At 43.6% G+C, this 27,947-nt stretch overlaps 1 protein-coding gene across 6 annotated transcripts in view; it reads right to left on the minus strand.

The window, feature by feature from the left end:
- The window catches only part of DEPTOR (DEP domain containing MTOR interacting protein), a 210,623-nt gene that overhangs the window by 68,902 nt on the left and 113,774 nt on the right, over positions 1 to 27,947 (minus strand). For all 6 annotated transcript variants that reach the window (XM_021090558.1, XM_021090555.1, XM_021090554.1 and 3 more), the window contains exon 7: positions 22,333 to 22,511. In XM_021090558.1, the coding sequence (XP_020946217.1) occupies positions 22,333 to 22,511 (179 nt within the window). The remainder of the gene's footprint in view (positions 1 to 22,332; positions 22,512 to 27,947) is intronic.

Genomic DNA, 27,947 nt, shown 5'->3' on the forward strand with positions numbered 1-27,947 from the left:
AGCTTCATGGGCACTATGTTGGGTTCTTAACCCACAGAGCCACAATGGGAACTCCTATATCAAAGACTTCTAAAAGAGACATTGTTTCATACAAGAAAAAAACAGTTGGGACTTGAGTGAAAACGCTCCTAATGTTGATTAAGATTTGAAAATACTGGCATGCAATGAAAAGCTAAGGTTTTAGGAGTTCCCATCGTGGCTCAGGGGAAATGAATCTGACTAGTATCCATGAGGACACACACAGGTTTGACCCCTGGCCTCAATTAGTGGGTTAAGGATCTGGTGTTGCCATGAGCTGTGGTATAAATCACAGATGCAGTTTGGACCCCGTGTTGCTGTAGCTGTAGCTGTGGTGGAGGCTGGCAGCTACAGCTCTGATTTGACCCCTGCCTGGGAACTTCCATATGCCATGGGTACAGACCTAAAAAGAAGAAGAAGAAGAAAAAAAAAAAAGGAAAGAAAAGATAAGTTTCTAGAATCAGCCGACCTCAGTTTTGCTGCCAGTTCTGCCACCTTTATGAGCTGAGTGATTTGGGCAAATTACTAAATTTAAGCCTCAAATGTTTTGCATCATTTTGCTGTGAAGAAAAATAGGACAACTAATAAGAGATTTGACATGGTATCTGACATAGCGTTGTAAGAGTTCTTCTGAGACCCTTAAATACCGACATCAGCCTTTGGTCACTTAAGTTCTTGCACAGAACCCATTTCTTCTGTCTTTTCTGCCCCCCCTTTTTTTTTTTTTTTTTTGCTTTTTAGGGCCACACCTGTGGCATGTGGAAGTTCATAGACTAGGGGTCGAGTTGGAGCTACAGCTGCTGACCTATACCATAAGCCATAGCAACGTGAGATCTGAGCCATGTCTGCGACCTACACCACAGCTCATGGCAACACCTGATCCTTAACCCACTGAGTGAGGTCAGGAATCAAACCCGAATCCCCATGGATCCTAGTTGGATTTGTTAACCGCTGAGCTACAAAGGGAACTCCCACACCCTTCTTTTAAAGAACAGTTTGCTCAGCTCCTACGAGCAGTTCTGTCACCTTCCACTTGTGAAAAATATGAAATCTTAACCAGATATCCAGTTCAAGTTTGCCAAGTTTCCGCTGGAAGATGTTTAAACCTCAGAAAGCAAAGAAAAGCAATAAATAAAGGAGTGAGTTTGGAGATAGGAAGTTGTAAAAAGTAATGAGATTAAGAAAGCTAAAGATTTCTTTTTTTATACCAATAAATTACATTATGTAGAGTCTCAAGAAAGAAAAATGGCTAATGACATCCAGTTTATATTCCAGAGAGAAATGCATTGGTTCCTTCTGTACTTTTACAGGACATTCTCCATATTAAATACAAATATCATTTACTATGTAAACAAGTTTCTTTTTCTTAAACATAGAAAAAATAACCTAAGATCTGGGGGGCGGGGATTGAAGAGTAGGAAAGAAAAATCAAGGAGGAAAAACAGTGATTGGTACCTCTAAATGTTGAGGTTACTCCAATTCTTCATTTCTTAGATCCCAATGCTATTCAGGACCTTTATATCTATATTTATATCTATATATTTTTTTTTTTTTTGGTCTTTTTGTCTTTTTCTAGGGCTGCACCACAGCACATGGAGGTTCCCAGGCTAGGGGTCTAATCGGATCTGTAGCCGCCAGCCTACACCAGAGCCACAGCAATGACGGATCCGAGCTGTGTGTATGTAACCTACACTACAGCTCACGGCAACACAGGATTGGTAACCCACTAAGCAAGGCCAGGGATCGAACCCGCAACCTCATGGTTCCTAGTAGGGTTCGTTAATCACTACGCCACAAAAGGAACTCCTCAGGACCTTTATATTATAGTCAGTGTTGTAACATATACTATTTATTTATTTATTTATTTATCTTTTGTCCTTTTGAGGGCCACACTTGCGGCATATGCGGGTTTCAAGGCTTGGGGTCTAATCGGAGCTGTTGCTGCCGGCCTACGCCAGAGCCACGGCAACATGGGATCCAAGCCGTGTCTGCGACCTCCACTGCAGCTCACAGCAACACGGGATACTTAACCCACTGAGAGAGGCCAGGGATCGAACCCACAACCTCATGGTTCCTAGTCGGATTTGTTTCTGCTGTGACATGACGGGAACTCCACGTATATTATTTAACAAATTTCTTTCTTTGTTCCTTGAGTGTGTGTGTGTATTTTACATGCACAGCAGCATTGTTTGCAACTACACAAATTTGGAAGCAATATTAATGTCTAGCAATAGAGGAACAGTTGACTGAATTACTCCTTGAGAATAATCATCTCTGGACAAGAGGAAGTAAAAAGAGACAATGCTCAAAGCCTACACTCAGTATCCAATATTCTAGTTGCTTTTATCACAACTGCAATTGAAAACTGACAATTTCTACTCATCTAATTTATAGTCTCTGGGACTTGCCAAGCATTCCTTTTTGCATTGGTGGAATTCTCTAGGCTTGGTTTGGCTTAGTATTAAATGAGACATAAAACAGGAGGAAAAGCAGGCATAGCCAGAAAGCTGAAGCAATGTAAATACAGGACGATCTTACTGCTTAGGAAAGCAGGAGCTCTAGAAGCACTAAACTCCCAATGTTGATATTTGGTAAAAGGAAACAGATCCCTCTTCATTTTCAGAAAGTGTGAGGTAACTGTCACGGAGTCCATCAAAAGAATAGATTGACATAGATCAGATATGTTCCCTTGGTGGGTAATGTGGCTGCATTTTTCCCCTTATAAATGATTAGGTTGATTTTAGCCAACAAAGGAATCTTTAAAAGCTGATTATCTGAAAGAAGGAAACTTGGGTTCTATTCCATTCGCAAATATATTCTAAGGATGAATATAAAAACTTATCACCTTAAGCCCTTTAAGATCAGCTGAATATAAAAGACATTCCAGGCTGCTTATCTAGTTGGAGGGAGGAGGATCACATACTTTCATCCATCCTTGAAATACTGGCTGGCAAACGACATAACACAACAGACAACAGGCGTCATGAACTAAGTAACTGAATCCAGCAGGGTGATAAAAGGGCAAGAAGGTGGGGGCTCCGGGAGAGGAGGGAGTGGAAAGCATGTGAGGACATCAACTGTGGCCTGGATGACAATTCATCAGACTTTTTTTAAGGTTTTAGAATTTAGAAGAATAAACAGGGGCCTTCGATGGGAATAAGGATAATGACTATTATGAGGAAGAAGACCAGCAAAGGATGAGGCTGAGGGGGCCATGACTACAACTGCAAAGTCATGTCAAAGCTAAAACGTCTTTGAGGTCACCTTGCAGAGAGAAGACCCTCACCAGCTGCCATGGTTAACACCCTTCTCATCAGGACATTGCACAGTGGCACAGGTGGGTGAAGCTCACCACTTCAGCCAGTGTACAGTGGCAGGTGGAGGATCATTCTGGGCCATTAAGGATGTCACTCTCTCCTACCACCGGTTCCATTTCTCCCTGCTTTCTTCTTTATGCTACTGGTACCTTTATCTCCTTCTAAGAGGACCATGTAGCTTTTTTGTTTGTTTTTTTGTTTTTGTCTTTTTAGGGCCGCACCCATGGCACATGGTGGTTCCCAGGCTAGGGGTCTAATCACAGCTGTTGCTAAGCTGTTGCTGCCAGCCCATGCCAGAGCTACAGCAATGCCAGATCCCAGCCACATCTGCGACCTATACCACAGCTCACACAACACTGGATCCTTAACCCACTGAGCGAGGCCAGGGATCAAACCCGAAAACTCATGGTTCCTAGTCGGATTCGTTTCTGCTGAGCCACGACAGGAACTCCCATTTAGCTTCTACAGAGAATGCTTAAGACTACAGACCAGAGGTTCCCGTTATGGCTCAGTAGGTTAAGAATCTGACCTACTACCTGTGAGGATGTGGATTTGATCCCTGGCTTCGCTCAGTGGATTAAGGAACCGGCGCTGCCCCCAAGCCTCCTTGTAGATTGCAGATGCAGCCCAGATCCTGCATTGCTGAGGCTGTGGGTAAGCTAGCAGCTGCAGCTCCGATTCAACCCCTAGCCTGGGAACTTCCATATGCCACAGGTGCAGCTGTTAAAAAAAAAAAAAAAAAAAAAAAAGAGGCAAACTTGAAGGATTACGAGGTGGCAGACGTAGTCCTCAGATTTAGTGTTTCTAAAAGGCAAATAAATTCTGCCTGTGAAAATGCTGCAACTTCCCTGCCAACAAAAGCTTTCTGCTCTTTCACATGTCCGGCGATGGATTTGCACTCTTGTATCCCTGCTCCTGCTAGATCCCAGTCCTGCAGAGACCAAGCATTTCATGTAACCTGATATGCTGCATATTTGAAAAATTGTCACGACTAGGGAGTTCCCGTCGTGGCTCAGTGGTTAGCGAATCTGACTAGGAAGCATGAGATTGCAGGTTCGATCCCTGGCCTTGCTCAGTGGGTTAAGGATCTGGCGTTGGTGTAAACTGTGGTGTAGGTTGCAGACGTGGCTCGGATCCTGCGTTGCGGTGGCTCTGGTGTAGGCCGGTGGCTATGGCTCTGGTTCGACTCCTAGCCTGGGAACCTCCATATGCCACAAGAGCGGCCCAAGAAATAGCAAAAAGACAAAAAGACAAAAAAAAAAAAAAAAAAGAAAAAAAAGAAAAATTGTCGAGACTAAAAATATTAACATTTTATTTTTTAAATCACGTATTTGTTGGAAAACATGAATTGAGCGTTAATTACAACAGAAGATGAAAATTATTCTTCAAAGAAAGTCTAAGCTTTCCTTAACGCCATCACTACCATTTCAAACCACCCTAAAGGGAGGCAGGAGTTGAGAGAGCTGTTTTCCAAAGCAGCACAGGTCCTTGATTCGAGAAGGTTAAGCAACTGTGTTGAAGTGTCTATGCCACACAAGGACAGTTAAGTGCCTGGGATACAAAACTCTTCAAAAGGCAGTAACAACAGTGAGTCAGAGAACTAAAATAATTACTTCCTGAGCACTGACAACATTAAGAAGAGGATATGAAAGCAGGAAATTGATTTTAGGGCATAAAGTCCTATTAACTGACATTACTAAAACAAAACATTTCACCATACACAAAGCTAGGACACAATGACACTTATTTAATTGATTTAAGGGAGGACAGGGGATGGAAAAGAGAAGAGAAAAAAGGATCCAAGTAACTTCCGTAAAGGTAGCAGAAAAGAAGCAAATCAAAACATGACATTGTGATTATACACGTTTCTGCTGCTTGTGTGTCTTACTGCCAGAAAAGTAAAGGTAGTAAACAGATGGAAGGTCAAATTATATTTTATTTTTTTCTCTATATCTTTAAATAATGGCTGGGTGCCTTCCAAAGACTAGAACCTTGTATTGTTAGCGATAAAATTCAGAACAAAGTGTACATTTCTCAAAGATGAGAATGTTTTTCAGGGACTAATTCATAGTGCACTAATTCAAGAGTGGAGAGGTCTGAAAACAAATTTATTTTATCTGGCAAATGGAATCCTTCCCGTACATAATTCAATGAAAGAAATCTGTACCTCTATTCTAGATCTTTTGGAATTGTTGGCATAAATCCAAGGGATTTTAGTGCTGATTTATTTTAAAAAGTATATGTTCATGAGGTCCTGTCGTGGCTCAGGGGTTACCAAATCTGACTAGCATTCATGAGGAACGGGGCAGGTTTAATCCCTGGCCCCACTCAGTGGGTTAAGGATCTGGCGTTGCTGTGAGCTGTGGTATAAGTCACAGACAAGGCTCAGATCCTGGGATCCTGTGTTGCAGTTGCTGTGGTGTAGGCCAGTGGCTATAGCTCTGATTCGACCCTTAGCCTGGGAACCTCCATATGCTGCTAGTGCAGCCAGGAAAAAAAAAAGAAATATATGTTCAGTATAGAGTATATATGAGATTTTGTTAATGAGATCCTGCTATATAGGATGGGAACTGTATCTAGTCATTTATGAAGGAACATGATGGAGGATAATGTGAGAAAAAGAATGTGTTATATGTGTGACTGGGTCACTATGCTGTATAGCAGAATTTTTTTTTTTCTTTTTTTTGTCTTTTTGCCATTTCTTGGGCCGCTCCTGTAGCATACGGAGTTTCCCAGGCTAGGGGTCTATTTGGAGCCATAGCCACCAGCCTACGCCAGGGCCACAGCAACGTGGGATCCGAGCCGCGTCTGCGACCTATACCACAGCTCATGGCAACGCCAGATCCCTAACCCACTGAGCAAGGGCAGGGACCGAACCCGCAACCTCATGGTTCCTAGTCGGATTCATTAACCACTGCGCCACGACGGGAACTCCTGTATAGCAGAAATTGACACAACACTGGAAACCAATATAATGGAAAAAATAAAAATCATTTAAAAATTTTAAAAAGATATTGTTTAAGATCTGCAGTAGAAGCCGTTAAACTTATAACAATCTCTACCTACCAAGGCATCTGATGATATGGATATACTGATGATAATAATAATGATAACACTTATTGATTGATACACTGTGCTAGGCACTGTGCTTATTTCATAAGCACATGGCATAATTATATCATTCAGTTCTCAAAGCAGCACTCTGAGAGAGCTATTATAATTATTTGGCAGATGAGATTATACAAGGTCAATTTGCTCAGGGTCCCACAGTTGTGAACTGGAAGATCCAAGACAGAAGCACAGACAGATTAACTCTGGAACCCCACCCTTTAATCTCCTCACTAGACTGCCCCCCATATCATAATATTGCCAAACGAGGAGGCAGATGAGCTAACAAACACAAGAAAAAAGTCTGCTTTTCTCTTACTCACTTCTGTCGTCAGGTTACAGAAGACGATTTGGCTGGGCATGTTTTTGACAACATTCTTCACCAGGACAAAATGTTGATTACCCTAGAAATGCTTATTAAAAGGACAAGAGTGACAGCATGATAAACACCCCCTGCCTTCAGGTAGCCCTGGGTTGAATATCAGCTTCACTCTTGACTCAGTAACTTAGCTTCCCTGAACTTCAGTATTGTTCATCTGTGCAATGAGTTGAAGCAGTAATGAAACAAGGGAAGTAAAAGGCTAATTAGAGTTTCTGGTCCATAGAGGCATTCAATTAATGTTGCCCATCTGTGGCTTCCAATTTCAGGCCCACTCATGTGTCAGTGCTCAAAGGACATCTTTTCCAGGTATAATAATTTTCAGACTTCACTTAGGTAGGGGAAGTGTCTGGAAGCTATTCTAGGTGGTCTGGGGGGAAAGGAGACATCCAGATTAATTCAGCAGGGCCAACCAACACCGAGAAGGATATCCAACATGATGCTAGAGGGATCAGAATAATCCTACCCAGGAACCACTGTGTATGAAAGCCCACCAAAGCCTTACTCCTGGAAAGCATTTTCTAACCATTCCCAGAAAGGTGCATATAACCCGTGGGTGCTTCATTATACTGTCATTTATCAGGTGTTCCTTTTGAGACTGGACAGACTAGGATCCTTGAAGGAGGAAGAAGTAGACAGTCAGAAAAAGGAAGATATTGGTGGTGAGATTTAGTAGTTTTTTTTTAATGTTTTCATATACTTTCTCTATTATTTATATTTGTACTCACCTTTTCTTAACAAAAAAGGAAGATAGAAAATATAGGAAAAACCTCACCAGTTTTTTCCCCCAACAAACTAGATTTCTAATGTGGAATAATTTTGGATTTATTTAAAAAAAAAAAAAGCTGCAAAGATAATACAGACAGTTCCCATATGCCCTTCCCCCAGCACCCCTTGACGTTACCATAAGCATGGTACACTGGTCAAAATGAAGACATTAACACTGGTACACTCGCCTGCTTTTAAATCTAGCTTAGAGCTACCAGGAACTTAGTGTGTTGAGACAGGAAGAAAATTGTTCCTTGGAAGCCCACGTTTCAGAGGGAAGGTCACTTAGCTACTTAATGAAAAGGGCACTTGTCCTTGTAGCTGACCATGCCAGCTGCTTGTCCAAAACCCATTCTCCGTTTCTTCTTTATCATCTGTATGGGGCAGCTGTTTTGCCAGCCTAACAGTATTAGATTCACTTATTGCCTTCCAGCGTAAAATGACCATGGGACTTGGTTCTGACCCAGGGGAGGTAGGGAGAAATCCCTGAGAGGGGCCACTCTTCCTATGTAAAAAGGAACCTCTTGGTTCAAGCAGGCATTACTCTATTTTCTCTTATTTGTAACAAATTACAATCCTGTTATTGTTCCAAACTCAGAGTGGCGATGTGAAATCAAAGGCTCAAAAAACAAACACTGTGTATTTATTTTGCAGCCCACACCTTGTAACAAACTATGCTTGACTCAGAAGCCAAGGGTGATTAGACAGACAGTTCTACAGGTATAAGACATGCATGCCTTAGTGCAACTCCGCTCTGATTCCCTCGTGACAGAACTGGTTACGGACAGTCCCTGAAACTCAATTTTTCCATCTGTGGAAAAGAAATGACAGTAACTTCTTTCATCTAAAGCAAGTGAATTAATAAACGCATGGCAAGTCAGAGCTCTCCGAGAGACAGGGGTACAATGATGCTCAGGCACCATTAAAAAAAATAATACTGTTCTGCTGTCAGCAAAAATCCAAAGGATCCTGTAACAAAGCCTAGGAATTTAAGAAAGTGCTCCTGAATTTTGGGTCATACATTGGACAAGCCTGTTCTGAGAAAAAAGAGAACTGCCAAGATCAGATCTAGTCCAAATGATCATAGACAACAATTTCTGATTTGTGGAAATACTAAAAAATTAGAGGAGGAGTCCCCATCGTGCCTCAGCGGTTGACAAACCCAACTAATAACCATGAGGTTGCAGGTTCAATCCCTGGTCTCGCTTAGTGGGTTAAGGATCTGGCATTGCCGTGAGCTGTGGTGTAGGTCACAGACGCGGCTCGGATCCAGTATTGCTGTGGTTCTGGCGTAGGCCAGCAGCTGTAGCTCCAATTAGACCCCTAGCCTGGGAACCTCGGTATGCCGTGGGTGTGGCCCTAAAAAGACAAAAAGACAAAAAAGACAAAAAAAAAAAAAAATCAGAGGAAAGGGAGTCCCCTGATGGGTTGAGGATATGGTGTTGTCACTGCTGTGGCTTGGGTCACTACTGTGGTGGGGGTTCCATCCCTGGCCCAGAACTTCCGCATGGCGTTAAGTGTGGCCAAAACAACAACAGCAACGATGATGATGGTGATGGTGATGATGATGACAACAGAAGTAAGAGGAGAAAGAAAACATGACTGTGATACCAAGGTTCTTCCGTGACACAAACTTCCAGGTATTTTAGCTGTCGGGGAACAAAGATCTCCGAGCTCAGGGGTTGAAAAATGAAATACACACTCCCCAGGATACCACCCTGCCCTGTGCTGGTTTTTAAAAAGTCTAGAGCTGTGCTCTCCAGATTGGGTGACATGCGCTTGAAACGTGGCACATCTGAACTGAGATGATTTTTAAGTGTAAAATATGGACTGGATTTGGAAGAGAGAGTATGAAAAGAAGAACATAAAAGGTCTGACTGCTGTTTTCCATACTGAGCATATGCTGAAATAATGTTTTGGAGATCAGGAGTTAAAATATATTGTCAAGGTTAACTGCTCCTGTTTCTCCTTTTTTCACTGTGGCTATTAGAAAACTTTAAATTACATATGGAATTAAAATGATAGTATTGGGAATTCCTTTGTAGCACAGTGGTTAAGAATTCAGTGTTGTCACTGCAGCAGCTCAGGTCACTGATGTGACAGAGGTGCAATCCCTGGCCCAGGAACTTTTGTATGCTGCAGGCATGGCCAAAAATGAAAAAAAAAAAAAAAAAGGTAGTATCTTATAAAGTAGTGAATATTGACTTCTTAAGATGGTAATGCAGTGAGAAGGGGGCATAGTATTCAATGTTTACATAGTTAGCATCAGATCCCTTAATTATTTGTCAAAACCAATAGTGTATATTAGTTTCAAAATAACTATAAAATGTATTGGCCAAAGACTGGTGTAATTTAAAGATTTTTTTTCATTATAAGACTAATATTAAACTTGCTGAAAGATTAATTAGGTTAAACCAAAAAAAAAAAGAAAAGAAAAATTTATTTTATTTTATTATGGCTGTACCTGTAGCATATGGATGTTCCTGGGCTAGGGGTTGAACTGGAGCTGCAGCTGCTGGCCTATGCCACAGCCACACTAGATCCAAGCCACATCTGTGACCTACACTGCAGCTTGGGGCAACACCAGATCCTTAACCCACTAAGCAAGGCCAGGAATTGAACTCTCATCTTCACGGACACTATGTCAGGTTCTTAACCCACCAAGCCATGACGGGAACTCTAAGAAAAGAAAATTTTAAATTACACTGAACAAATAGATGGCATTTGTGGGTCACATCCTATTTCCATTGGTCCAGAGGCTGGTATAGCACAGGAACACATCAGCTAACCTACCAGCAAGTTCATCCCTGTTAAGTGTAGCACTTTGAGAGCCATTTATCCTAGAAGAGAACTCTTATCCTGAGCTTCCCACAGCTAAGCAGTCAAGAGTTGTTACTGCTATCCAGTCTGGTCCCCCCTCACCACCACCACCACCATCCCTGCCAACCCACTATCTGCCCCATCCTATTTCCTTTATTTTGATGAGGAAGTACATTATGTTCTGATTTACTTCCACAGCAACAGACAGGAGTGGTTTTGCCAGTGGCCAAACCAATACCTATGCCCCTGTGTTGGCTGGTGGCTTTTGTCATTTCCAGGCAGACTAAAACCTGGGCCATAGCTGAAGGAGTAGCTAAAATGAAATGGAAAGAATACAGACCCTGATGGAGTTATTGTTGTGGCTCAGCAGTAACAACCCAACTAGTATCCACGAGGATACAAGTTTGATCCCTGGCCTTGCTCGGTGGGTTGAGGATCTAGCATTGCCATGAGCTGTGGTGTAGGTTGCAGAGGTGGCTTGGATCCCACACTGCTGCTGTGGCTGAAGCGTAGGCTGGCAGCTACAGCTCTGATTGGATGTATAGCCTGGGAACTTCCCTATGCCACGGGTGCAGCCCTAAAAAGACCGGAAAAAAAAAAAAAAAAAAAAAAGAGAGAGAGAGAGAGAATATAGACCCTGATACACAGGCCTTCCTTGGGTGAAAGGAGAGAGGAAAGAGGTAGGCCTTTTATTGGGTCAAATGTCATTACTGGGACAGAGAAGAAAGTGAAGGACATCTTTTCAGAAAAAAGCCAGGTAAAACGTTAGAGCTTTAAAAATTTTATGTTGACTTTATTAATTTTTTTTTTTTTTTTGTCTTTTTGCCTTTTCTAGGGCCCCTCCTGTGGCATATGGAGGTTCCCAGGCTAGGTCGAAATGGAGCTGTAGCCACCAGCCTACGCCAGAGCCACAGCAACATGGGATCTGAGCTGCGTCTGCAACCTACACCACAGCTCATGGCAATGCCGGATCCTTAACCCACTGAGCAAGGCCAGGGATCACACCCGCAACCTCATGGTTCCCAGCCGGATTCGTTAACCACTGAGCCACGATGGGAACTGTGAGTTTAAAATAATATATGTAACGATTTTAACCAAAAGATTACTCTCAAAATTATTTTAAAATTGGTTATGAATATTAAGAAACACTTTTTTCCAGTTGTAAACAGGATATGGCTGTGTGATTGTGATACCTTCTTAAATTTTTTTTTTTTGTCTTGTCTTTTTAGGGCCGCACCCGTGGCATATGGAGGTTCCCAGGCTAGGGGTCTAATCAGAGCTGTTGTTGCCAGCCCATGCCACAGCCACAGCAATGCCAGATCTGAGTTGCATCTGTGACCTACACCACAGCTCACGGCAATGCCGGATCCTTAACCCACTGAGCGAGGCCAGGGATCGAACCTGCAACCTCATGGTTCCTGGTCGGATTCGTTTCCGACTGCACCATGATGGGAACTCCCCTTCTTAAATTTTTTCTTAATATTCTTCCAAGGTCATAGTGATCAGAGTTTACATATGGTTAGTTTTATACCTACTAATCACTCCGTGGTATCACTTGACTTTAACTCCTTTATCCATTCCTGGCTGAAGAGGGGAGGAGGCAGCAGGGAGAAGGCAGAGAAAAACAAGCATTTTCAAAGAATTATAGGCCTGAGCACAAAAGACAACCTGGACTCTGTGTGAACGGGAGTATCAGCTAAGAGACACTGAGTTAAAGTGAGTGGCTAAGAATCTGGAGCCAGAAACGGCTGCTGGAAGAAGTTCTAGAGAACCGTGGGAGACCAGGGCATGGCAAAGGTGACATGGCTGTGGGAATAATCATCATAACTGTCCCAGGAGAGCCTGGGTCCCGCACAGGAATCCCCGCCCCAAATCCCCAACCTCCAAGCTGAGAAAGGCGCTTGCTCAAGACTGACACAGGGTCAAAGCTAGAAACAAGTTCTGCCTGTGACGGGAAAGAGAATGGAGGCGGTCCCCTCCTTAAAGGAGAGCCTCTTAATTTTTTGGCCCCACCCTCCAGCTCCCACCTCCCTCTGAGGGCTGTGTCAAGCTCACGTCCAACAGTAACCAGGACTGAACGCCCGCACTGCTTCCCACCAGGAGAGAGGGAAGGGCCACATCAATTGTCTCTTACACCCAGGAGATCATGATATGCTGTTCTTGCAACATACTGGAGACCTCAGCCTATACGTCCCTCCAGAAATGACCACTGAAACTCAGCTAAGTCTTTATATTAACACATAAGGCCAGGCTATAAAAGGGCATTTGCATATTTCCATATACTGCATCTGGACAGAGATTGTGGGCTTGTGTTTCAAGGCTTCCTTGCGCTGCTGTAACATCACACTTGAGCAAACTGAGGACTACATACTGCAGGGGACACTGGCTGAAAAGCGGTCAGGAGCCAGGCAGGAGTCAGAAGAGGCCTAGGCTTCAGAGTGAAACTCAGTCTGTATCTAAAATGTCAGTTTCTATACACCTGACAACAGCTGTACTGATGTCAGCTAAGGAGAGAGATTTACAGTTTCAAAACTGTTGACAAAAGACCTCTGTTCTTTGTGTATAACACCCTTCTTTTGCAAGACTGTGTAAGATGAGGCATTGCTCACTCCTTTCGTACTTTCTAAAAGTCAAGGCTTAGGGCACCTACAGACCTGTTGTCCTTCAACAAAACCAACACTATATTGTGTGCCAACGTACCAGTCCTGGACTTTACCAAGGAACCTTGTTCCCTTATATTTACATTGCAACAGCACTCTGGCTGTGTCCATTTTGCTTCCTGCTTTGGATTCTGCTAGAATCAAACGTAAAACAGAGCCAAAGCCGATCAGAGGGCACAGTAGGAAAATCCCCAGAAATTCTAAATTGAAGAAGGAAAAAGTTGTGGTAGCTAACGGCTGCTAATAAAGATGACATAGGAAATACTAATTGTTGAAAGCAGATTGAGAAAACATTCTACCCAATCTTTATTTTCTTCTACTCAGACTTTAACATTTAGGAGCTAAGAATGATTATACTCATGGCAAATGCTTCAACACGGTCATTGAAAACAACAGGGATAATAATGATCAATTGAATTGATTTGAAGGGCGGATTAAAGGAACCAATAGTTGCAAAGAATGGCCTGTCACTTTGGCCTGCTCAGTACTCACTTCCTTAAGCCAACAGAAATTTTTTTTTTTTTTTGGTGGAACAATGTCCCCCACCCCCACCCCCTGCCCCGACCTCACCCACTTCACCCACCACTTGGTGAGTCTGTCGATCAAAGGCCCTACCTATGAAGGGGATCAAGAGGTGGGCATGTGACCTAGGCTCAGCCAATCAGAGCTGCACTCTAGCTTGGTCTCTGGAGAGAGAGACAGCACCGGGCAGAAAACTGCCAGTGCTGACTTCTCAGCTGTATGCAGCTGGAAGGGACTGCCCCTCAGTCACTAGTTCCTGGCACCTGGGTCACCAAGAGCTGCTCTGATTCTTCTCCCAGCAGCCTGTTTTCTCAGTGTTTTAACTATCCACTAGCTCCGCCATATATTTGAAGCAGATGATGACCAAGGCAGCTTATTTTCAAAGTGCTCCATCTGGTATAAACATGCAGCACTGTGCCTGGCAAAGGCAAATCCTCAAAAAGTGGTCATGACTGTCATTCATTTATTCAACACTTTTTTTTTTTTTTTTTTTGCTTTTTAGGGCCGCACCTGCTGCATATGGATGTTCCCAGGCTAGGGGTTGAATAGGAGCTATAGCTGCTGGCCACAGCCACAGCCACAGCAATGCCAGATCCGAGCTGCATCTGTGATCTACACCATAGCTCATAGCATTATTAGATTCTTAACCCAGTGAGCGAAGCCAGGGGTCAAACCTGAAACCTCATGGTTCCTAGTCGGATTTGTTTCTGCTGCATCATGACAGGAACACCAACTTTTTTTTTTTTTTTTTTTTTTTTTTTTGTCTTTTTGTTGTTGTTGTTGTTGTTGTTGCTATTTCTTGGGCCGCTCCCGCGGCATATGGAGGTTCCCAGGCTAGGGGTCTAGTCAGAGCTGTAGCCACCGGCCTACGCCAGAGCCACAGCAACGCTGGATCCGAGCCCGAGCCGCGTCTGCAACCTACACCACAGCTCACGGCAACGCCGGATCGTTAACCCACTGAGCAAGGGCAGGGACCGAACCCGCAACCTCATGGTTCCTAGTCGGATTCGTTGACCACTGCGCCACGACGGGAACTCCCTTTTTTTTTTTTTTTTTAATAGAGAAGCTAATAAATAAATGTCAAGCCATGGGGGATACAGAGACGAGAAAACAGATTTTCTGTCTTCGAAGCACTTACATTCCAGCCAAGTGTACAGAAAGACTAAGAGATACTTGGAAAAATCATTTTGTTGGTGGCAAGGAGTTATCAAAAACAAAAAGTAAGAGAACATGTATAGAATAGTCTTGAAGGAAAGGGTGAAAGGGTGGCAAGCCAGGGTAGGATGCCCCTGACAAAGGCTCTCTCCTTCTCCAGACTTCAGTTAGATTCCTCTGAGCCCCTATTTCAACTAGCCCTTGACCTTGGCCCTTATTACTATGGTAAGAGAACTTTAAAATAATAATAATAATAATATTAATATGGTTTTTTGGTGCAAGAGTGCCCATCCCCCACTCAGTGAGTCTGCTCATCCAGGGTCAAGAGGTGGGCATGAGGAGTTCCCGTCACAGTGCAGCAGAAATGAATTCGACTGGGAACCATGAGGTTGCAGGTTCGATGGCCTCACTCACTGGGTTAAGGATCCAGCACTGCTATGAGCTGTGGTGTGAGTCACAGACACGGCTTGGATCTGCCACTGCTGTGGCTTTGGCTGAGGCTGGCAGCTGTAGCTCTGATTGAACCCCTAGCCTGGGAACCTCCATATGCCGCGGGTGCAGCCCTAAAAAAAGCAATAAAATAAAATAAGAGGTGGGCATGATTCAGCCAGATTTGACCTACCAGCCCAGTGTCAGCAAAGAGTCCTGCTAAGTCAGGATCCCCCCACTGCACTCATGATATCTGATCACTCTTGTGATTTGACCAAGCTCCTCATCCTCCATCTTTGATGTGTAAGTCCCTGGCCTCAGAATCCTCTTACCCTTGGCGTCTCTCATTCATAAATTTCCATCCACTGGCCCCCTCGCCTTTCTTCACGGCAATAAATCCCCACTGGCCCCTATTGTACCTGGAGTTGAGGCCCATCTCCCTCCCCTGCTAAAAATTCCTATTGCAACAGTCTCCCCCACCCTTTTTAAACTAAAGTATAATTGCTTTACAATGTTTCGCCAATTGCTTCTATACAGCAAAGTGACCCAGTCATATGTATACACGCTTTCCCTTTCTTATATTATCTTAGATCATGGTCTATCCCAAGAGACTGGATATAGTTCCCTGTGCTGTACAGTAGGACCTCATTGCTTATAGTCTTAAGACTGCAATAGTCTTAAATAAAGTCATTCTTACTGTTTTCTATAATAATGTCAGAATAACTTGTTTTCTATAATATCTTATGGTCTTGAGCAAGTTACAAACTTGTCTTTAGCCTCAATCATCAGTGCCTTTTTTCTTCCTTCCTCCCAACCTTCCATCCCTCTGTCTTTTCTTTCCTTTTTTGGGCTATACCTGCAGCATGCAGAAGTTCCTGGAGCCAGGGATTGAACCTGCACCGCAGCAGTAACCTGAGCCACAGCAATGACAATGCCAGATCCTTACCCACTTAGCCACCAGGGAACTCCCCCCATCTCTCTTCTCTGGCAAGGCTATTTCAGGCTTGGTTGAATTCTTTAGTGCTTTTAATTACTGAGAGGATGAGATTAATTCCTGTCTGGATCTGGCATCTAGCTTCCCCTGCAGAAAGTCCCATGCTCTCTCATTAGACTACCAGAGAGAATATCTCAGCTACAGTCTTCCCCTGGAGAATGGGATCACCAAAACTACCCCACAGCAGCTGGGCGGGTTAAAAATACAATTTATAGAAAACTGCTTTGTGTGTTGCAAAATGTTATATAAATGTATTTTTTAAAACCAAAGGCAAAGAAAGAGGGCTTGATGAAGTGTTGAAATTGTTAAAGTGCTCTGACTAAATCTTTAAAAGAGGAAATTACACGCCTGGACACAGCAGCGGTAGCCTGATTATCCAGGGTCAGCTGCTGCAGCTGTGAGCAATTTACCCACGTGACTCCCTGCTTCCTCTCTCTCTCCCTCCATTTAAGGATAAGATAGCTGGATAGCAGCTCAAGCAGTTGAGGGAGATATTTATGTGAGTCAAGAAAAGCGTTCATCGCATTTGCAAAGGTCACACAAAAATCTCAAGGTACTCGGTCATTGTTGGCGAAAAAGGAATTTTGTCTATTTTATGAGTTAACATGTATTATAGCTGCGCTAGCTGACAGGCTGTGTGAGCTGATGCAATAAAGGTTGAGGTTTTTTTCCCCTAATTTAGTGGCTTTTAATAAGAAACCAATCTTCTTTTTTGATTAAGAGCCAGACGGCTTTGATGCGAATCTTTATTTCTTTATTTTTTTAGGGCCGCACTTGAGGCATATGGAGAGCCCCAGGCTAGGGGTCGAATCGGAGCCACAGCTGCTGGCCTGCGCCAGAGCCACAGCAACGCAGGATCCAAGCCGTGTCTGTGACCTATACCACAGCTCATGGCAATGCTGGATCCTTAACCCACTGAGCAAGGCCAGGGATCGAACCCGCAACCTCATGGATATTAGTCGTGTTCATTAACCACTGGGCCACGAGAGGAACTCCTTGATGTGACTCTCGAATCTCCCATTTACCAGCTCTTGTCTTCGGCAAGTTACTCAACCTCATTTTAAAAAGGAGAATTATTATGATACCTAACTCAGATATGGAAAGGTAAAATCAGTGAATGAGCAGAGTGACTGGGAACAGTGTCTGGTGTATAGTACAGACTCTACACATTTTAGCTGTTACTTAGAATCGATCAGATCCAGTATAATGATGGGTGGTTGAGGGCCATCAGAGGTAGACTCTGCTAAAAGCTTTTGCCCATTGCTGTCATTTAATTCTCACAGCAACTCTGTGTTGGAAAGAGTTGCCAAAGCAGCCCTGGAACAGAAAGGCCTGCTTGTGGGGCTGTCCCACGGCTAGCATCTGGGAACTTGGCTTTTAGCAGGTTCCCTATGTTACTATCTGATAAGGCAACTGCTTACCTGGGGCACTGAATTCTTCTGCACTAGCCTGCCTACTTTGCGCACACTGTGATTGTTGAAGAATGCATGCTTTCCTTCTGAGAGTTTGGAAGGCTGGTAGTGTAGCTGCCCAGGCAGGCAGTGTGTCTAAGAGCTGTCCTCAATAAAACCTTGCCCTCTGAGTTTCAAGTGGGCTTCCCTGGACAGAGCTATTCCACATGTGTTGCTGCACACCCCCGCTGGAGGAAGGAACCAGTTCTACGTAGCCCTGGGAGGGAGCACAGAGGACGCCTGCACCTGGATTTTTCCAGACAACACCCAGTGTGTCTTTTTCCCTTGCTGATCCTTCTCTGTGTCTTTTCACCATAAAAAAGACTCACCAATCATATGGTGAGTCTTTCTAGTACATGGGGATAGTCCTATTATTTCAAAAATCAAAAGCCCAACCAACCAAATAAAATTGTCAAAGGTATAATATGACTCAACTCTTCATAAATGGAAGAGTTGAGACGTTGACAGCACACACAGCAGGTAAAGAAAGGGTGCAAACCCTGTCTGCCTCCCTCCAAAGACCATGTTCATTTTATAGTGCCAGGCAGCTGCCCCCAATTACATAGATCCTGGGCCAAAGGCCACTTCTTTCTAAGGCACAATACCCAGTAGCTTCTGGTTAACTATGCAATCTTGGGAAAACATCTTAATGGCTTTGAATTCCAGATTTCTTCTCTGTAAAGCTGTCATAATAATATCAATGTCATAGGGTTGCTGTAAGGATTTAATAGGATTATATATATGATACATGCCATATATGTGGAGCATGCACGTATTACATATGCAATATATTAAAACCTATAGAGTATTTAGCCCAGTGCCTGGCACCATGGTAAACCTCCATAAATGAAAAAGATAGATAGGTATGAACATACATGATCAACATACATACATTTGTAAAAATATGTACATACACAGGCATGTATATATACACACATATATATTTATATTTGCATACAAGTTAATTACTCAGCTAACAAGTTCTGCCTTGATTATAGAGCACCATTCACCATTCATAAATGAAGTTGGTTAGTATTTCATAAGTGAGCCTGATTTTAATGCCTGTTTTCAAGCTAGGGGACGACTTTTACCCAGCAATCTCTTGCTCAAAGCCTAAAGGCTTTTTAATGTTTAACCTGTGAAATTAATTATTAGCTGGACAATTCAGAGCTTTCCTAAAGACACCAGCTGGTTTTTATCATTAAGCCTCACATATACATCTGTGGTGGCCATATTTTCCTAACTCAAAGTTAGAAACTGATCTAGTGATGAATTGCTGTGCTGGGAAACGTGAACTCCCTTGGAAACTCTGACTTCGGTGGACAGAGAATATTCAGTCTTCTAGAACCATGGAAAACAAACTTCTGTGGTTAGGATTTGCTATCAGTAATACCTTATTTTACCCTTTATGTTGCAATGTTGTGGCTTTATGTTTACAGCATTACAAAATCACACTGTATTTGAAGTATATTTACTCACTCATTGGAAATCATTTGGAAACAATTCGTGGGATCCTCTACCTTCTCTTTGAAGTTGAGATGTATAGTATCAATTAGTGAACAGCATAAGGCTGGTTTTCTCTAGAATTTCATGTCACCAGGTTTTCTCTCTGGAGCAAAGATGACAGAACTAACGAACCCAAACACACCATTTTTCACCGTGGTTAAGACCCAGTCACTCCAACCAATTCCGAGTTCACACTTATGGGCAATAATATCCATTTGGACATTACGACCTGAGCAGCCTCTGATAAATTACTTAAACCACTGGTGGCTTTGGTTTCCTTATCTGTAAAATGGAGATAATAAAAATTCTTGCCCTAGAGTAAAGGATACTATATTGTACACTTAAAAATTTGGTAAGAGAGTTGATCGCATGTAAGGTGTTCTTACCACAATAAGTTTAACAACAGTAATTACAACATCTGCCCCAAAGGGTTTAAGAGCTTTCAATAAGTTGCTGTGTGTAAAATCACTAGAACAGTGCCTGGCACATGGTGTAAAATAAATAAATAAATAAAATACATCATACGTCTTCTACCGTTCTCTAATTGCTTCCATATCCATTCTATAATCTCTACAAGACTATCACCTGTTTAAGGCCATTTTAGAATTGGCACTGGCAAGAATTCTGCCCACCCTTCAAACCTCAGTCAACAGTCCAGCAGTAGACAAAGCAGGCCATTAATAAACAGTTGTGAGTTCGATCATGACAGTATCACCATAGGAGAAAACAATCCGAAATACACTGTGTGGCTTGAGTACCTCTCAAGCCAATGATTCTACACCAGTGGCTTTCAAAATATTTGACCCCAATGTTCGCAGTAACAATTTTCTTTCTTTTTTTTTCATCTTTTTGTCATTTCTAGGGCCACTCCCTCGGCATATGGAAGTTCTCAGGCTAGGGGTCCAATCGGAGCTGTAGCTGCTGGCCTACGCCAGAGCCACAGCAACGCGGGATCTGAGCTGCGTCTGCAACCTACACCATGGCTCATGGCAATGCCAGATCCTTAACCCACTGAGCAAGGGCAGGGATTGAACCCGCAACCTCATGGTTCCTAGTTGGATTCGTTAACCACTGTGCCACGATGGGAACTCCCACAGTAACAATTTTCATGTTGCAAACAAAGGCACACGTGACAATGTCCATGTTTATATAGTATATATCAACTGAAATAAACATTTTGCAAAAGTCTTTAGCCTTATTAAGGATGCTCTTATACTTTCTATTCTAGTTAAATCCAATCCAGTGCATCTCAAACTTTAAAGGGCATTCAGATCACATGGGTGTTATACTAAAATGTAGATCAAATTTAGTGGGACTTGTGCAGGTTCAGAGATTCTGCATTTTGATCACATTCTGACATTGTGGGTCCATGGACCACTTCAAGTAATAAGAATCTAGTTTAGCTTCCATTAAGTTTTTTTTGGCTGCCACTATACTAAAACATTGATTGAGGAGTTCCTGCTGTGGAGCAACAAGATCAGTAAGTCTCTGCAGCACCAGGATGCAGGTACCATCCCCGCCCCAGCAGAGGGATTAAAGGATCTAGCGTTGCCACAGCTGCAGCATGAGTCTCAGTTGTGACTTGGATCTGATCCCTGGTCCAGGAATATGATCCATATGCTGTAGGGCAGCCAAAAAAACACAAAAACAAAAACAAAAAAATTGATCGAGCATGTATGTAGCGCAGTGAACCAAGTGCTTCGTATCGACCCTATTTACTCCTATCACCGCCCTATGCGTGTATACCCATTTTACAGATGAGAGAAGAGAGCAGCTAATAACCAGTATAGCTGGGATTCCAGAGCCTATGTTCTTGTGACAGCCAACCTCACAAGGACCGAGATGGCTCCAGTGATCCCTGCCTCCTGGATTCACACCCTTATAGAGTCCTCCCTCATGCCAAGCAGGACTGACCTGGTAACCCACAGGGTACTGTGACTGCCAAGGCTCAGTTAAGACACTGTGGCTTCTGTCTTGCATTCTCCAGGATCCCTCCCTCTGGAAGAAGCCCAGTTGCCATGTGATGAGAATTCTCAAGCAGCCTTCTGAAGAAATCCATACAGCAATGGACAGAAGCTTCCTACCAACAGCCAATACCAACTTGGTAGGCCTCTACCTGAGCCACTGTGGAATCAAATCCTCCAAGCTCTCAGGCCTTCAGGTGACTGTCACCCTGGCCAATGTCTTTTCTTTTTTTGGCTTTTTTGGTCTTTTTAGGGCTGCACTCGCAGCATATGGATATTCCCAGGCTAGGGGTCCAATCGGAGCTGTAGCCGCTGGCCTACGCCACAGCCACAGCAACATGGGATCCTTAACCCACTGAGCAAGGCCAGGGATCGAACCTGCAACCTCATGGTTCCTAGTCGGATTCGTTTCCACTGCGCCACGATGGGAACTCCCCGGCCAATGTCTTGACTGCAACCTCATAAGAGATCTCCAAGTCAACCCACCCTCTAAGCCTCTCCCAGATTCCTGACCCACAGAAACTGTGTGAGATAATAAACATTTATTATTATTTTACACCATTAAGTTATAAGGTAATTTATTCTGTAGCAATAGATAACGGATATAGTTCTCAAACAATATGTTGCATTGCATTACTGTGATTCAGTCTTAAAAAGGGGGAATCTTTGAAGGTCTTTTGGATACTTCTTCACCAGGGCAGCGTGAACCATGGTTCAGCAAATTTTCATTCTCCTGATGCAACCAACCTTGCAAGCACCATCTACTTCCCATCCAGACTTGACCAGATGACCTGCTATAGTCAGTTGGACATGAGAGATGTTATGTACAATCATACCCAAGAAGAAGTTTCTGGAGATGCTACAAGAGTCTGCCTGCTGGAGTTCTCCTGTGGTACACTGGATTAAGGATCTGGCATTGTCACTGCAGCGAATTGGGTCTCTGCTGTGGCTAGAGTTCAGTCCTTGGCCCAGGAACTTCCATATGCCATGGGTGCAGCCAAAAAAAAAAAAAAAAAAAAAAAAAAAAATCCATATATTCCAAAGAGTGGATGCTTCTTTAGTCTGAGTCCCAGAATGAGAAGGCATGAAACACATACCTGAACTTGACCCTGGCTTGGAGACAAGCTAAGTGGGGCCCAAGCAAAGGTACCATTGACTTACAGAGCCATGAGTGAGAAATAAAAGCCTGTGGTTGGCAGCATAAGATTTTAGGGGTTGGCAAAAGCTGATCCATGCCTCACCGTGCTGTATGATGCCATGCTCCATGAGCCGTTGGCAAAGCTGCTCTGCCTCCTTCCTCGTGGTGGCCTCACCCTCCTGAACCAGCCAATCCAGGAATTCAGACGCCATGAAGGTGCGCTCATACTTGACCCCCTCCTCTTCCCTGGGCTGCAGGAGGGTGTTTTCAGGGCTCATCAGCCTGGGAGGAAGAAAGGAAAAATAAATAAATAAACCTACACTTATGGCAGGCAGGAGAGGGAAGAGTGGAGGAGAAAGTTAGGTGGTAGGAGGAATTCCCGTCGTGGCTCAGTGGTTAATGAATCCCACTGGGAACCATGAGGTTGCGGGTTCAATCCCTGGTCTTGCTCAGCAGGTTAAGGATCCGGCATTGCCATGAGCTGTGGTGTAGGTTGCAGACGCGGCTCGGATCCTGAGTTGCTGTGGCTCTGGCGTAGGCCGGCAGCTACAGCTCGGATTAGACCCCTAGCCTGGGAACCTCCATATGCCGTGGGAGCGGCCCAAGAAAAGGCAGAAAGACAAAACAAACAAACAAACAAACAAACAAAAAAACCAAACGAAAGTTAGGGGTAGGGGGTTGAGAGATACAAAGAACTATGTGTAAAATGAACACGGAGTTCCTGTCATGTTCAGTGGTTAACGAAACTGACTAGTAACCATAAGGTTTCGGGTTCGATCCCTAGCCTCGCTCAGTGGGTTATGGATCCAGCGTTGCCTTGAACTGTGGTGTAGGTTGCAGACATGGCTTTGATCTGATGTTCCTGTGGCTGTGGCATAGTCCTGCAACTACAGCTCTAATTTGATCCCTAGCCTGGGAACCCCTATATGCCGCAACCCTAAAAAGACAAAAGGCAAAAAATAAATAAATAGAATAAAACACATTACAAGGATATACTGTACAGTAGAGGGGCTATGGTTAATAATTTATACTAACTTTTTAATTTTATTAAAAAATTTTTTTGAAGTTCCCGTTGTGGCCCAGTGGAAAGGAATCCGACTAGTCTCCATGAAGACTTGGGTTTGATCCCTGGCCTTGCTCAGTGGCTCAGGGATCCAGCATTGCTGTGAGCTATGGAATAGGTCACAGATGTGTGTCAGATCCCTCATTGCTGTGGTTGTGGCATAGGTCAGCAGGTGTAGCTCTGAGTTCACCCCTAGCCTGGGAATGTCCATATGCCATGGGTGAGGCCCTAAAAAGCAAAAAAAAGAAAAAACAAAAAACTTTTTTTTTAGGTTGCGCCTGTGGCATATGGAAGCTCCTGGGCCAGTGATCAGATCCAAGCTGCAGCTGTGCCCTATGCCACAGCTGCAGCAATGCCAGATCCGTAACCCCCTGTGTCACAGTGGGAACTCCTATAATAACTTTAAACGTTGAATAATCTATATGAAGTTTGAATCACTATGCTGTATACCAGAAATTAATACAATATTATAAATCAACTATACTCCAATTTAAAGAAAAAAAGAAGAGGAGTTCTCTGGTGGTTCAGTGGGTTAAGGATCCAGTGTTGTCACTGCTATGGCACAGGTTCAATCCCTGACCTGGGAACTTTGTATGCCACAGGAGCAGCCACTTTTTGTCTTGAAAAAGGCTTCTGTGAAGTATCACCGCAGGGTTGTCAGACAATGCAGCTGTCATGTGCTGCCCCAAATGTAATTGTTAAGAGAAAGATCTGCTTCAGAAGTGAACATGATGCATTTTCTCCTGATGGTCAGAAAAAAACTGAAACTGCAATCCAAAACTCTAGCATTAGCAAACTAATGGTATTGGTATTCAGTTATTGACCAAACACCACCCTTTCTTTCTAAAACAGTCTTTCAGGGTGAGGGGATGTGCTTGGGCTGTGGGATGGAAATCCTGTGAAATCGATTGTTATGATCATTATACAACTACAGATGTGATAAATTCATTTGAGTAATAAAAAAATAAATAAAATAAAATAGTCTTACGTTTCTTTCCTAAAGCATCATTCCCTTTTCCAAATCATTCTGCTAATAAGACTACTTGCCATGGACTGCATGTGTCTTCCCAAAATTCATATATGAAAACACTAAAGCCCAATGTGATAATGATAGGAATAGAATAAGATAGTTACACAGGTAATTCTAGAATGCCCAGGAAGGGACCACAGAGAGAGAGGGAAACCTAGGGAACTTTGGGAGACCACTGTAAGCTGATAATCGCTCAAGAAGGCCATCAGAACACTGTGGAATGAAGCAGGCTTGCTTAATGATAAAACCATAAATAAAAGCATGAGATATGGTTTTCATTCAGCAAAAGATAAAAAAGAGGCCTGCGTTCAGATTCAGCAAGATAATGATCCTTAGGACCAAGGACAGGAATTTAAGGAAAAGATGACCTTCCAAAGTAAGAGACTCTCATACAGAAACCTGAGGATTCAACATATTTTTAGCATATGTTACCACCCTTCTGCTGATTTGTATAAGCACCAGGCAGTTCTAGTTTGACCTCAGAGGGTCAAATTCTCTCTTATCTGATACAAAGGAGGAGCTAATGATATAAGCCTGAGGAAGAAGGCTGTTTTTCCCCACTCCCCAGTTTCCCTGAATTATAAAAATGTAGCCCATCTAATCCTCGTGGCAAAGCCTCCCCCCACCTGCTTATATCCCTCACAAGCGCCCTATCTTAATAAATCTATTTCTTGCCTGTCACTTTGTCTCTCCCTGAATTCCTCCTGCGCTGAGACACAAAGAACCTGAGCCTCAGTAAGTCCAGACCCCAGGTGAGTGATTCTAATGAAAAAACCAAACCAAACCAAACGTGGGTTCAAGTCTCAATCTGGGTTTTGGCTGGGTTCGAGTCGAGTGTTTTTCGGTTTCAATAGCATTTGGAGGTGGGGCCTTGGGGAGGTGCTTATTTCATAAAGGTAGAGCCCTGTTGAGGAGGAAGAAATTTTCCTTTGCCCTTCTAGATCGTTTTGGCTGGTCTAGGAATTAAACCAATATAAGACAGATCAACAAGAGAAAATTGCACAAAAACTGATTAACATGTGCACATGGGTGAGCTCAGGAAAACTGAGTAACCCCAAACCCTCATCTTAAAAACCACCTTCAGCTGAAGACAAAAGAGGATGTTGCGGGTAGGGGTTCAGGATTTCAAAGGGGAGGAAAACAATTCAGATGTAAAAGCAAATGTCTGGTAAATAAAAGTTGACCATGTCTTGAAAAGACAATGGGACCCAGAGAGGAATTTTAACAAAAAGACTTTGTTAGGTTTCCACACCTAGCTCATACTAGTTATCTATGTTGCCCTTCCTGGAGCAGGTCTTCTGGCTAAGTATTTTTAGGCAGTTAGGTTGAAGATCAAAGTTTCTTCCTGAGGAGTTCCCGTCTTGGCTCAGCGGTAATGAACCCAACTGGTACCCATGAGGATGCAGGTTCAATCCCTAGCCTTGGTCAGTGGGTTAAGGATCAGGCATTGGCATGAGCTGTGGTGTAGGCTGCAGATGTGGCTCGGATCCCCGAGTTGCTGCGGCTGTGGCGTAGGCCGGCAGGTGCAGCTCCAATTCAACCCCTAGCCCGGGAACTTCCATATGCCACAGGTGTGCACTGACCCCCTCCCCAAAAAGGCCAAAAAAATTTTCTTCCTGTTTTTTGGGGGGCCGTAATTGTTTTCAGCTCAAAATACTCCATGTACCAGGGAGACATTTTGGGGTAGCGAACTGTGTTCCCCCACATACTCATGATGTGATTACTGTCCTTATAAGAAGGGACAGGAGAGAGCCTGCTCCCTCTTTCTCGGTGAAGAGACAATGAGAAGATGTCTACAAACCCAGAAGAGGGCTCTCCCCACACAACAGGTCTGCTGGCGTCTTGGTCTTGGACTTCGCAGCCTCCAGACTGTGAGAAATAAGTGTTTATTGGGTAAGCCATCCAGTCTATAGTATTTCTATAAAAGCAGCCTGAACTCAGACAACTTCATAAGTCACTCCTTTAAACGTCCCCAGCCCCACATAGCTCGTCTCATGCCTCCCTTCCCAAGCATTCTTCAACTCAAGCTTCTGTCTTTACCGTTCCTCTAAAAGCGCTCCCACTAAGGCCACAAACATGCTCCCTTGTAACCGTATGTGATGGACAACCTACAGAGCCCCCATCCAGTTGACATTAACAACAGTAGATGCTATTAATGACTCCCCTCGGCTAGAACATCACAGGGACTCATCTGTCCTCCTGTCCCTCTGATAGGGGTAGAGTAAGAGAGTTACACAGGTACTTGTAGAAGCCCCCGTAGGGGACCATAGAGAGAGCAGGAAACCTAGGGAGACCATTAATTATTAAGTTAATAATTCCTCGAGGAAGTAGGCTTGCTTAGCTACAAAACCATAAATAAAAGCATGAGATACGCCTCAGGTCATCCAGTGAAAGATATAATGAGGCCTGCATTCAGGTTCAGCAAGATCATGATCCCCAGGACCAAGAACAGGAATTTAAGCGAAAGATGATCTTCCAAAGTAGGAGACTCTCGGAGTTCTGTTCATGGGTCTGAGGTTAACGAATCTGACCAGGATCCATGAGGATGTGGGTTCGATCCCTGGCCTTGCTCAGTGAGTTAAGGATCCAGCGTTGCTGTGAGCTCTGGTATAGGTCACAGAAGAGGCTCGGATCCTGTGTTGCTGTGGCTGTGGTGTAGACCAGCAGCTGCAGCTCTGATTCGACCCCTAGCCTGGGAACTTCCATATGTTACAGGTGGAGCCATATTTAAAAAAAAAAAAAAAAAAAATAGTAGGAGGCCCTCATCATACAGAAACCTGAGTGGATTCAACATATTTTAACATATGTTACTGCCCTTCTGCTGATTTGCATAAGCACCCAGATAGTCTTAGCTTGACCTAAGATGGTCAAATATTCTCTGATACAAAGGAGGAGCTAGTGATGTCTCCCTGAAGCATGAGAAGGAAGGCAGCCGTCTTTTCCCACTCTCTGCTTTCCTTGGATTATAAAAATGTAGCCCACTGAGTCCTCAGGGCAGAGCTTCTTTGCTGGCCTGTCTGTATCTCCCACAAGTATCCTATCTTAATAAATCTATTTCTTACCTATTACTTTGTGTCTTTCCTTCTGCACTGAGACACAAAGAACTGAACCTCAGCAAGTCCGGACACCAGGTGAGTGATATGAATTAAAAACCATGGGTTCAAGTCCCAAAATGGGTTCTGCCTGGGTTCAAGGCAGAGGTGTTTTCAGTTTCAGCCCTGTTCCTACGTTTTCTCAGTGACCACTGTGTTGGCTCCTTCTAATTCTCTGGATGCTAAACATTTGCAATCCTTTGAGATCCAGTTCCTCAAATATCTTTTTCCCACTCTCTTGTCTCTCAGGGAAGTTCTTTTACCCCCCACGGCTTCAATTACCATCCATGCCCCAAGGATTCCCCAAATTTATATCACTAGCCCAGGGCTATATTCCCAAGCCCAGAATTTTGTACCCGCATGGACATCTCAGAGCAAAATCAACAAACCCAACACCGGACTCAGGTTCTTCCCCCCCAAACCTGGTCCTGTGACAGTGCCTGAAAACAAGGCTTATCCAAGTTGCCTTGAATGGTCTACTGGTACCAACTGCGAATTTTTCCTCTCAGACAGCTCTCACAAATGTCTAGGCC

The sequence above is a fragment of the Sus scrofa genome, chromosome 4 (assembly GCF_000003025.6).
Source record: "Sus scrofa isolate TJ Tabasco breed Duroc chromosome 4, Sscrofa11.1, whole genome shotgun sequence".
NCBI classification, from domain to species: domain Eukaryota; kingdom Metazoa; phylum Chordata; class Mammalia; order Artiodactyla; family Suidae; genus Sus; species Sus scrofa.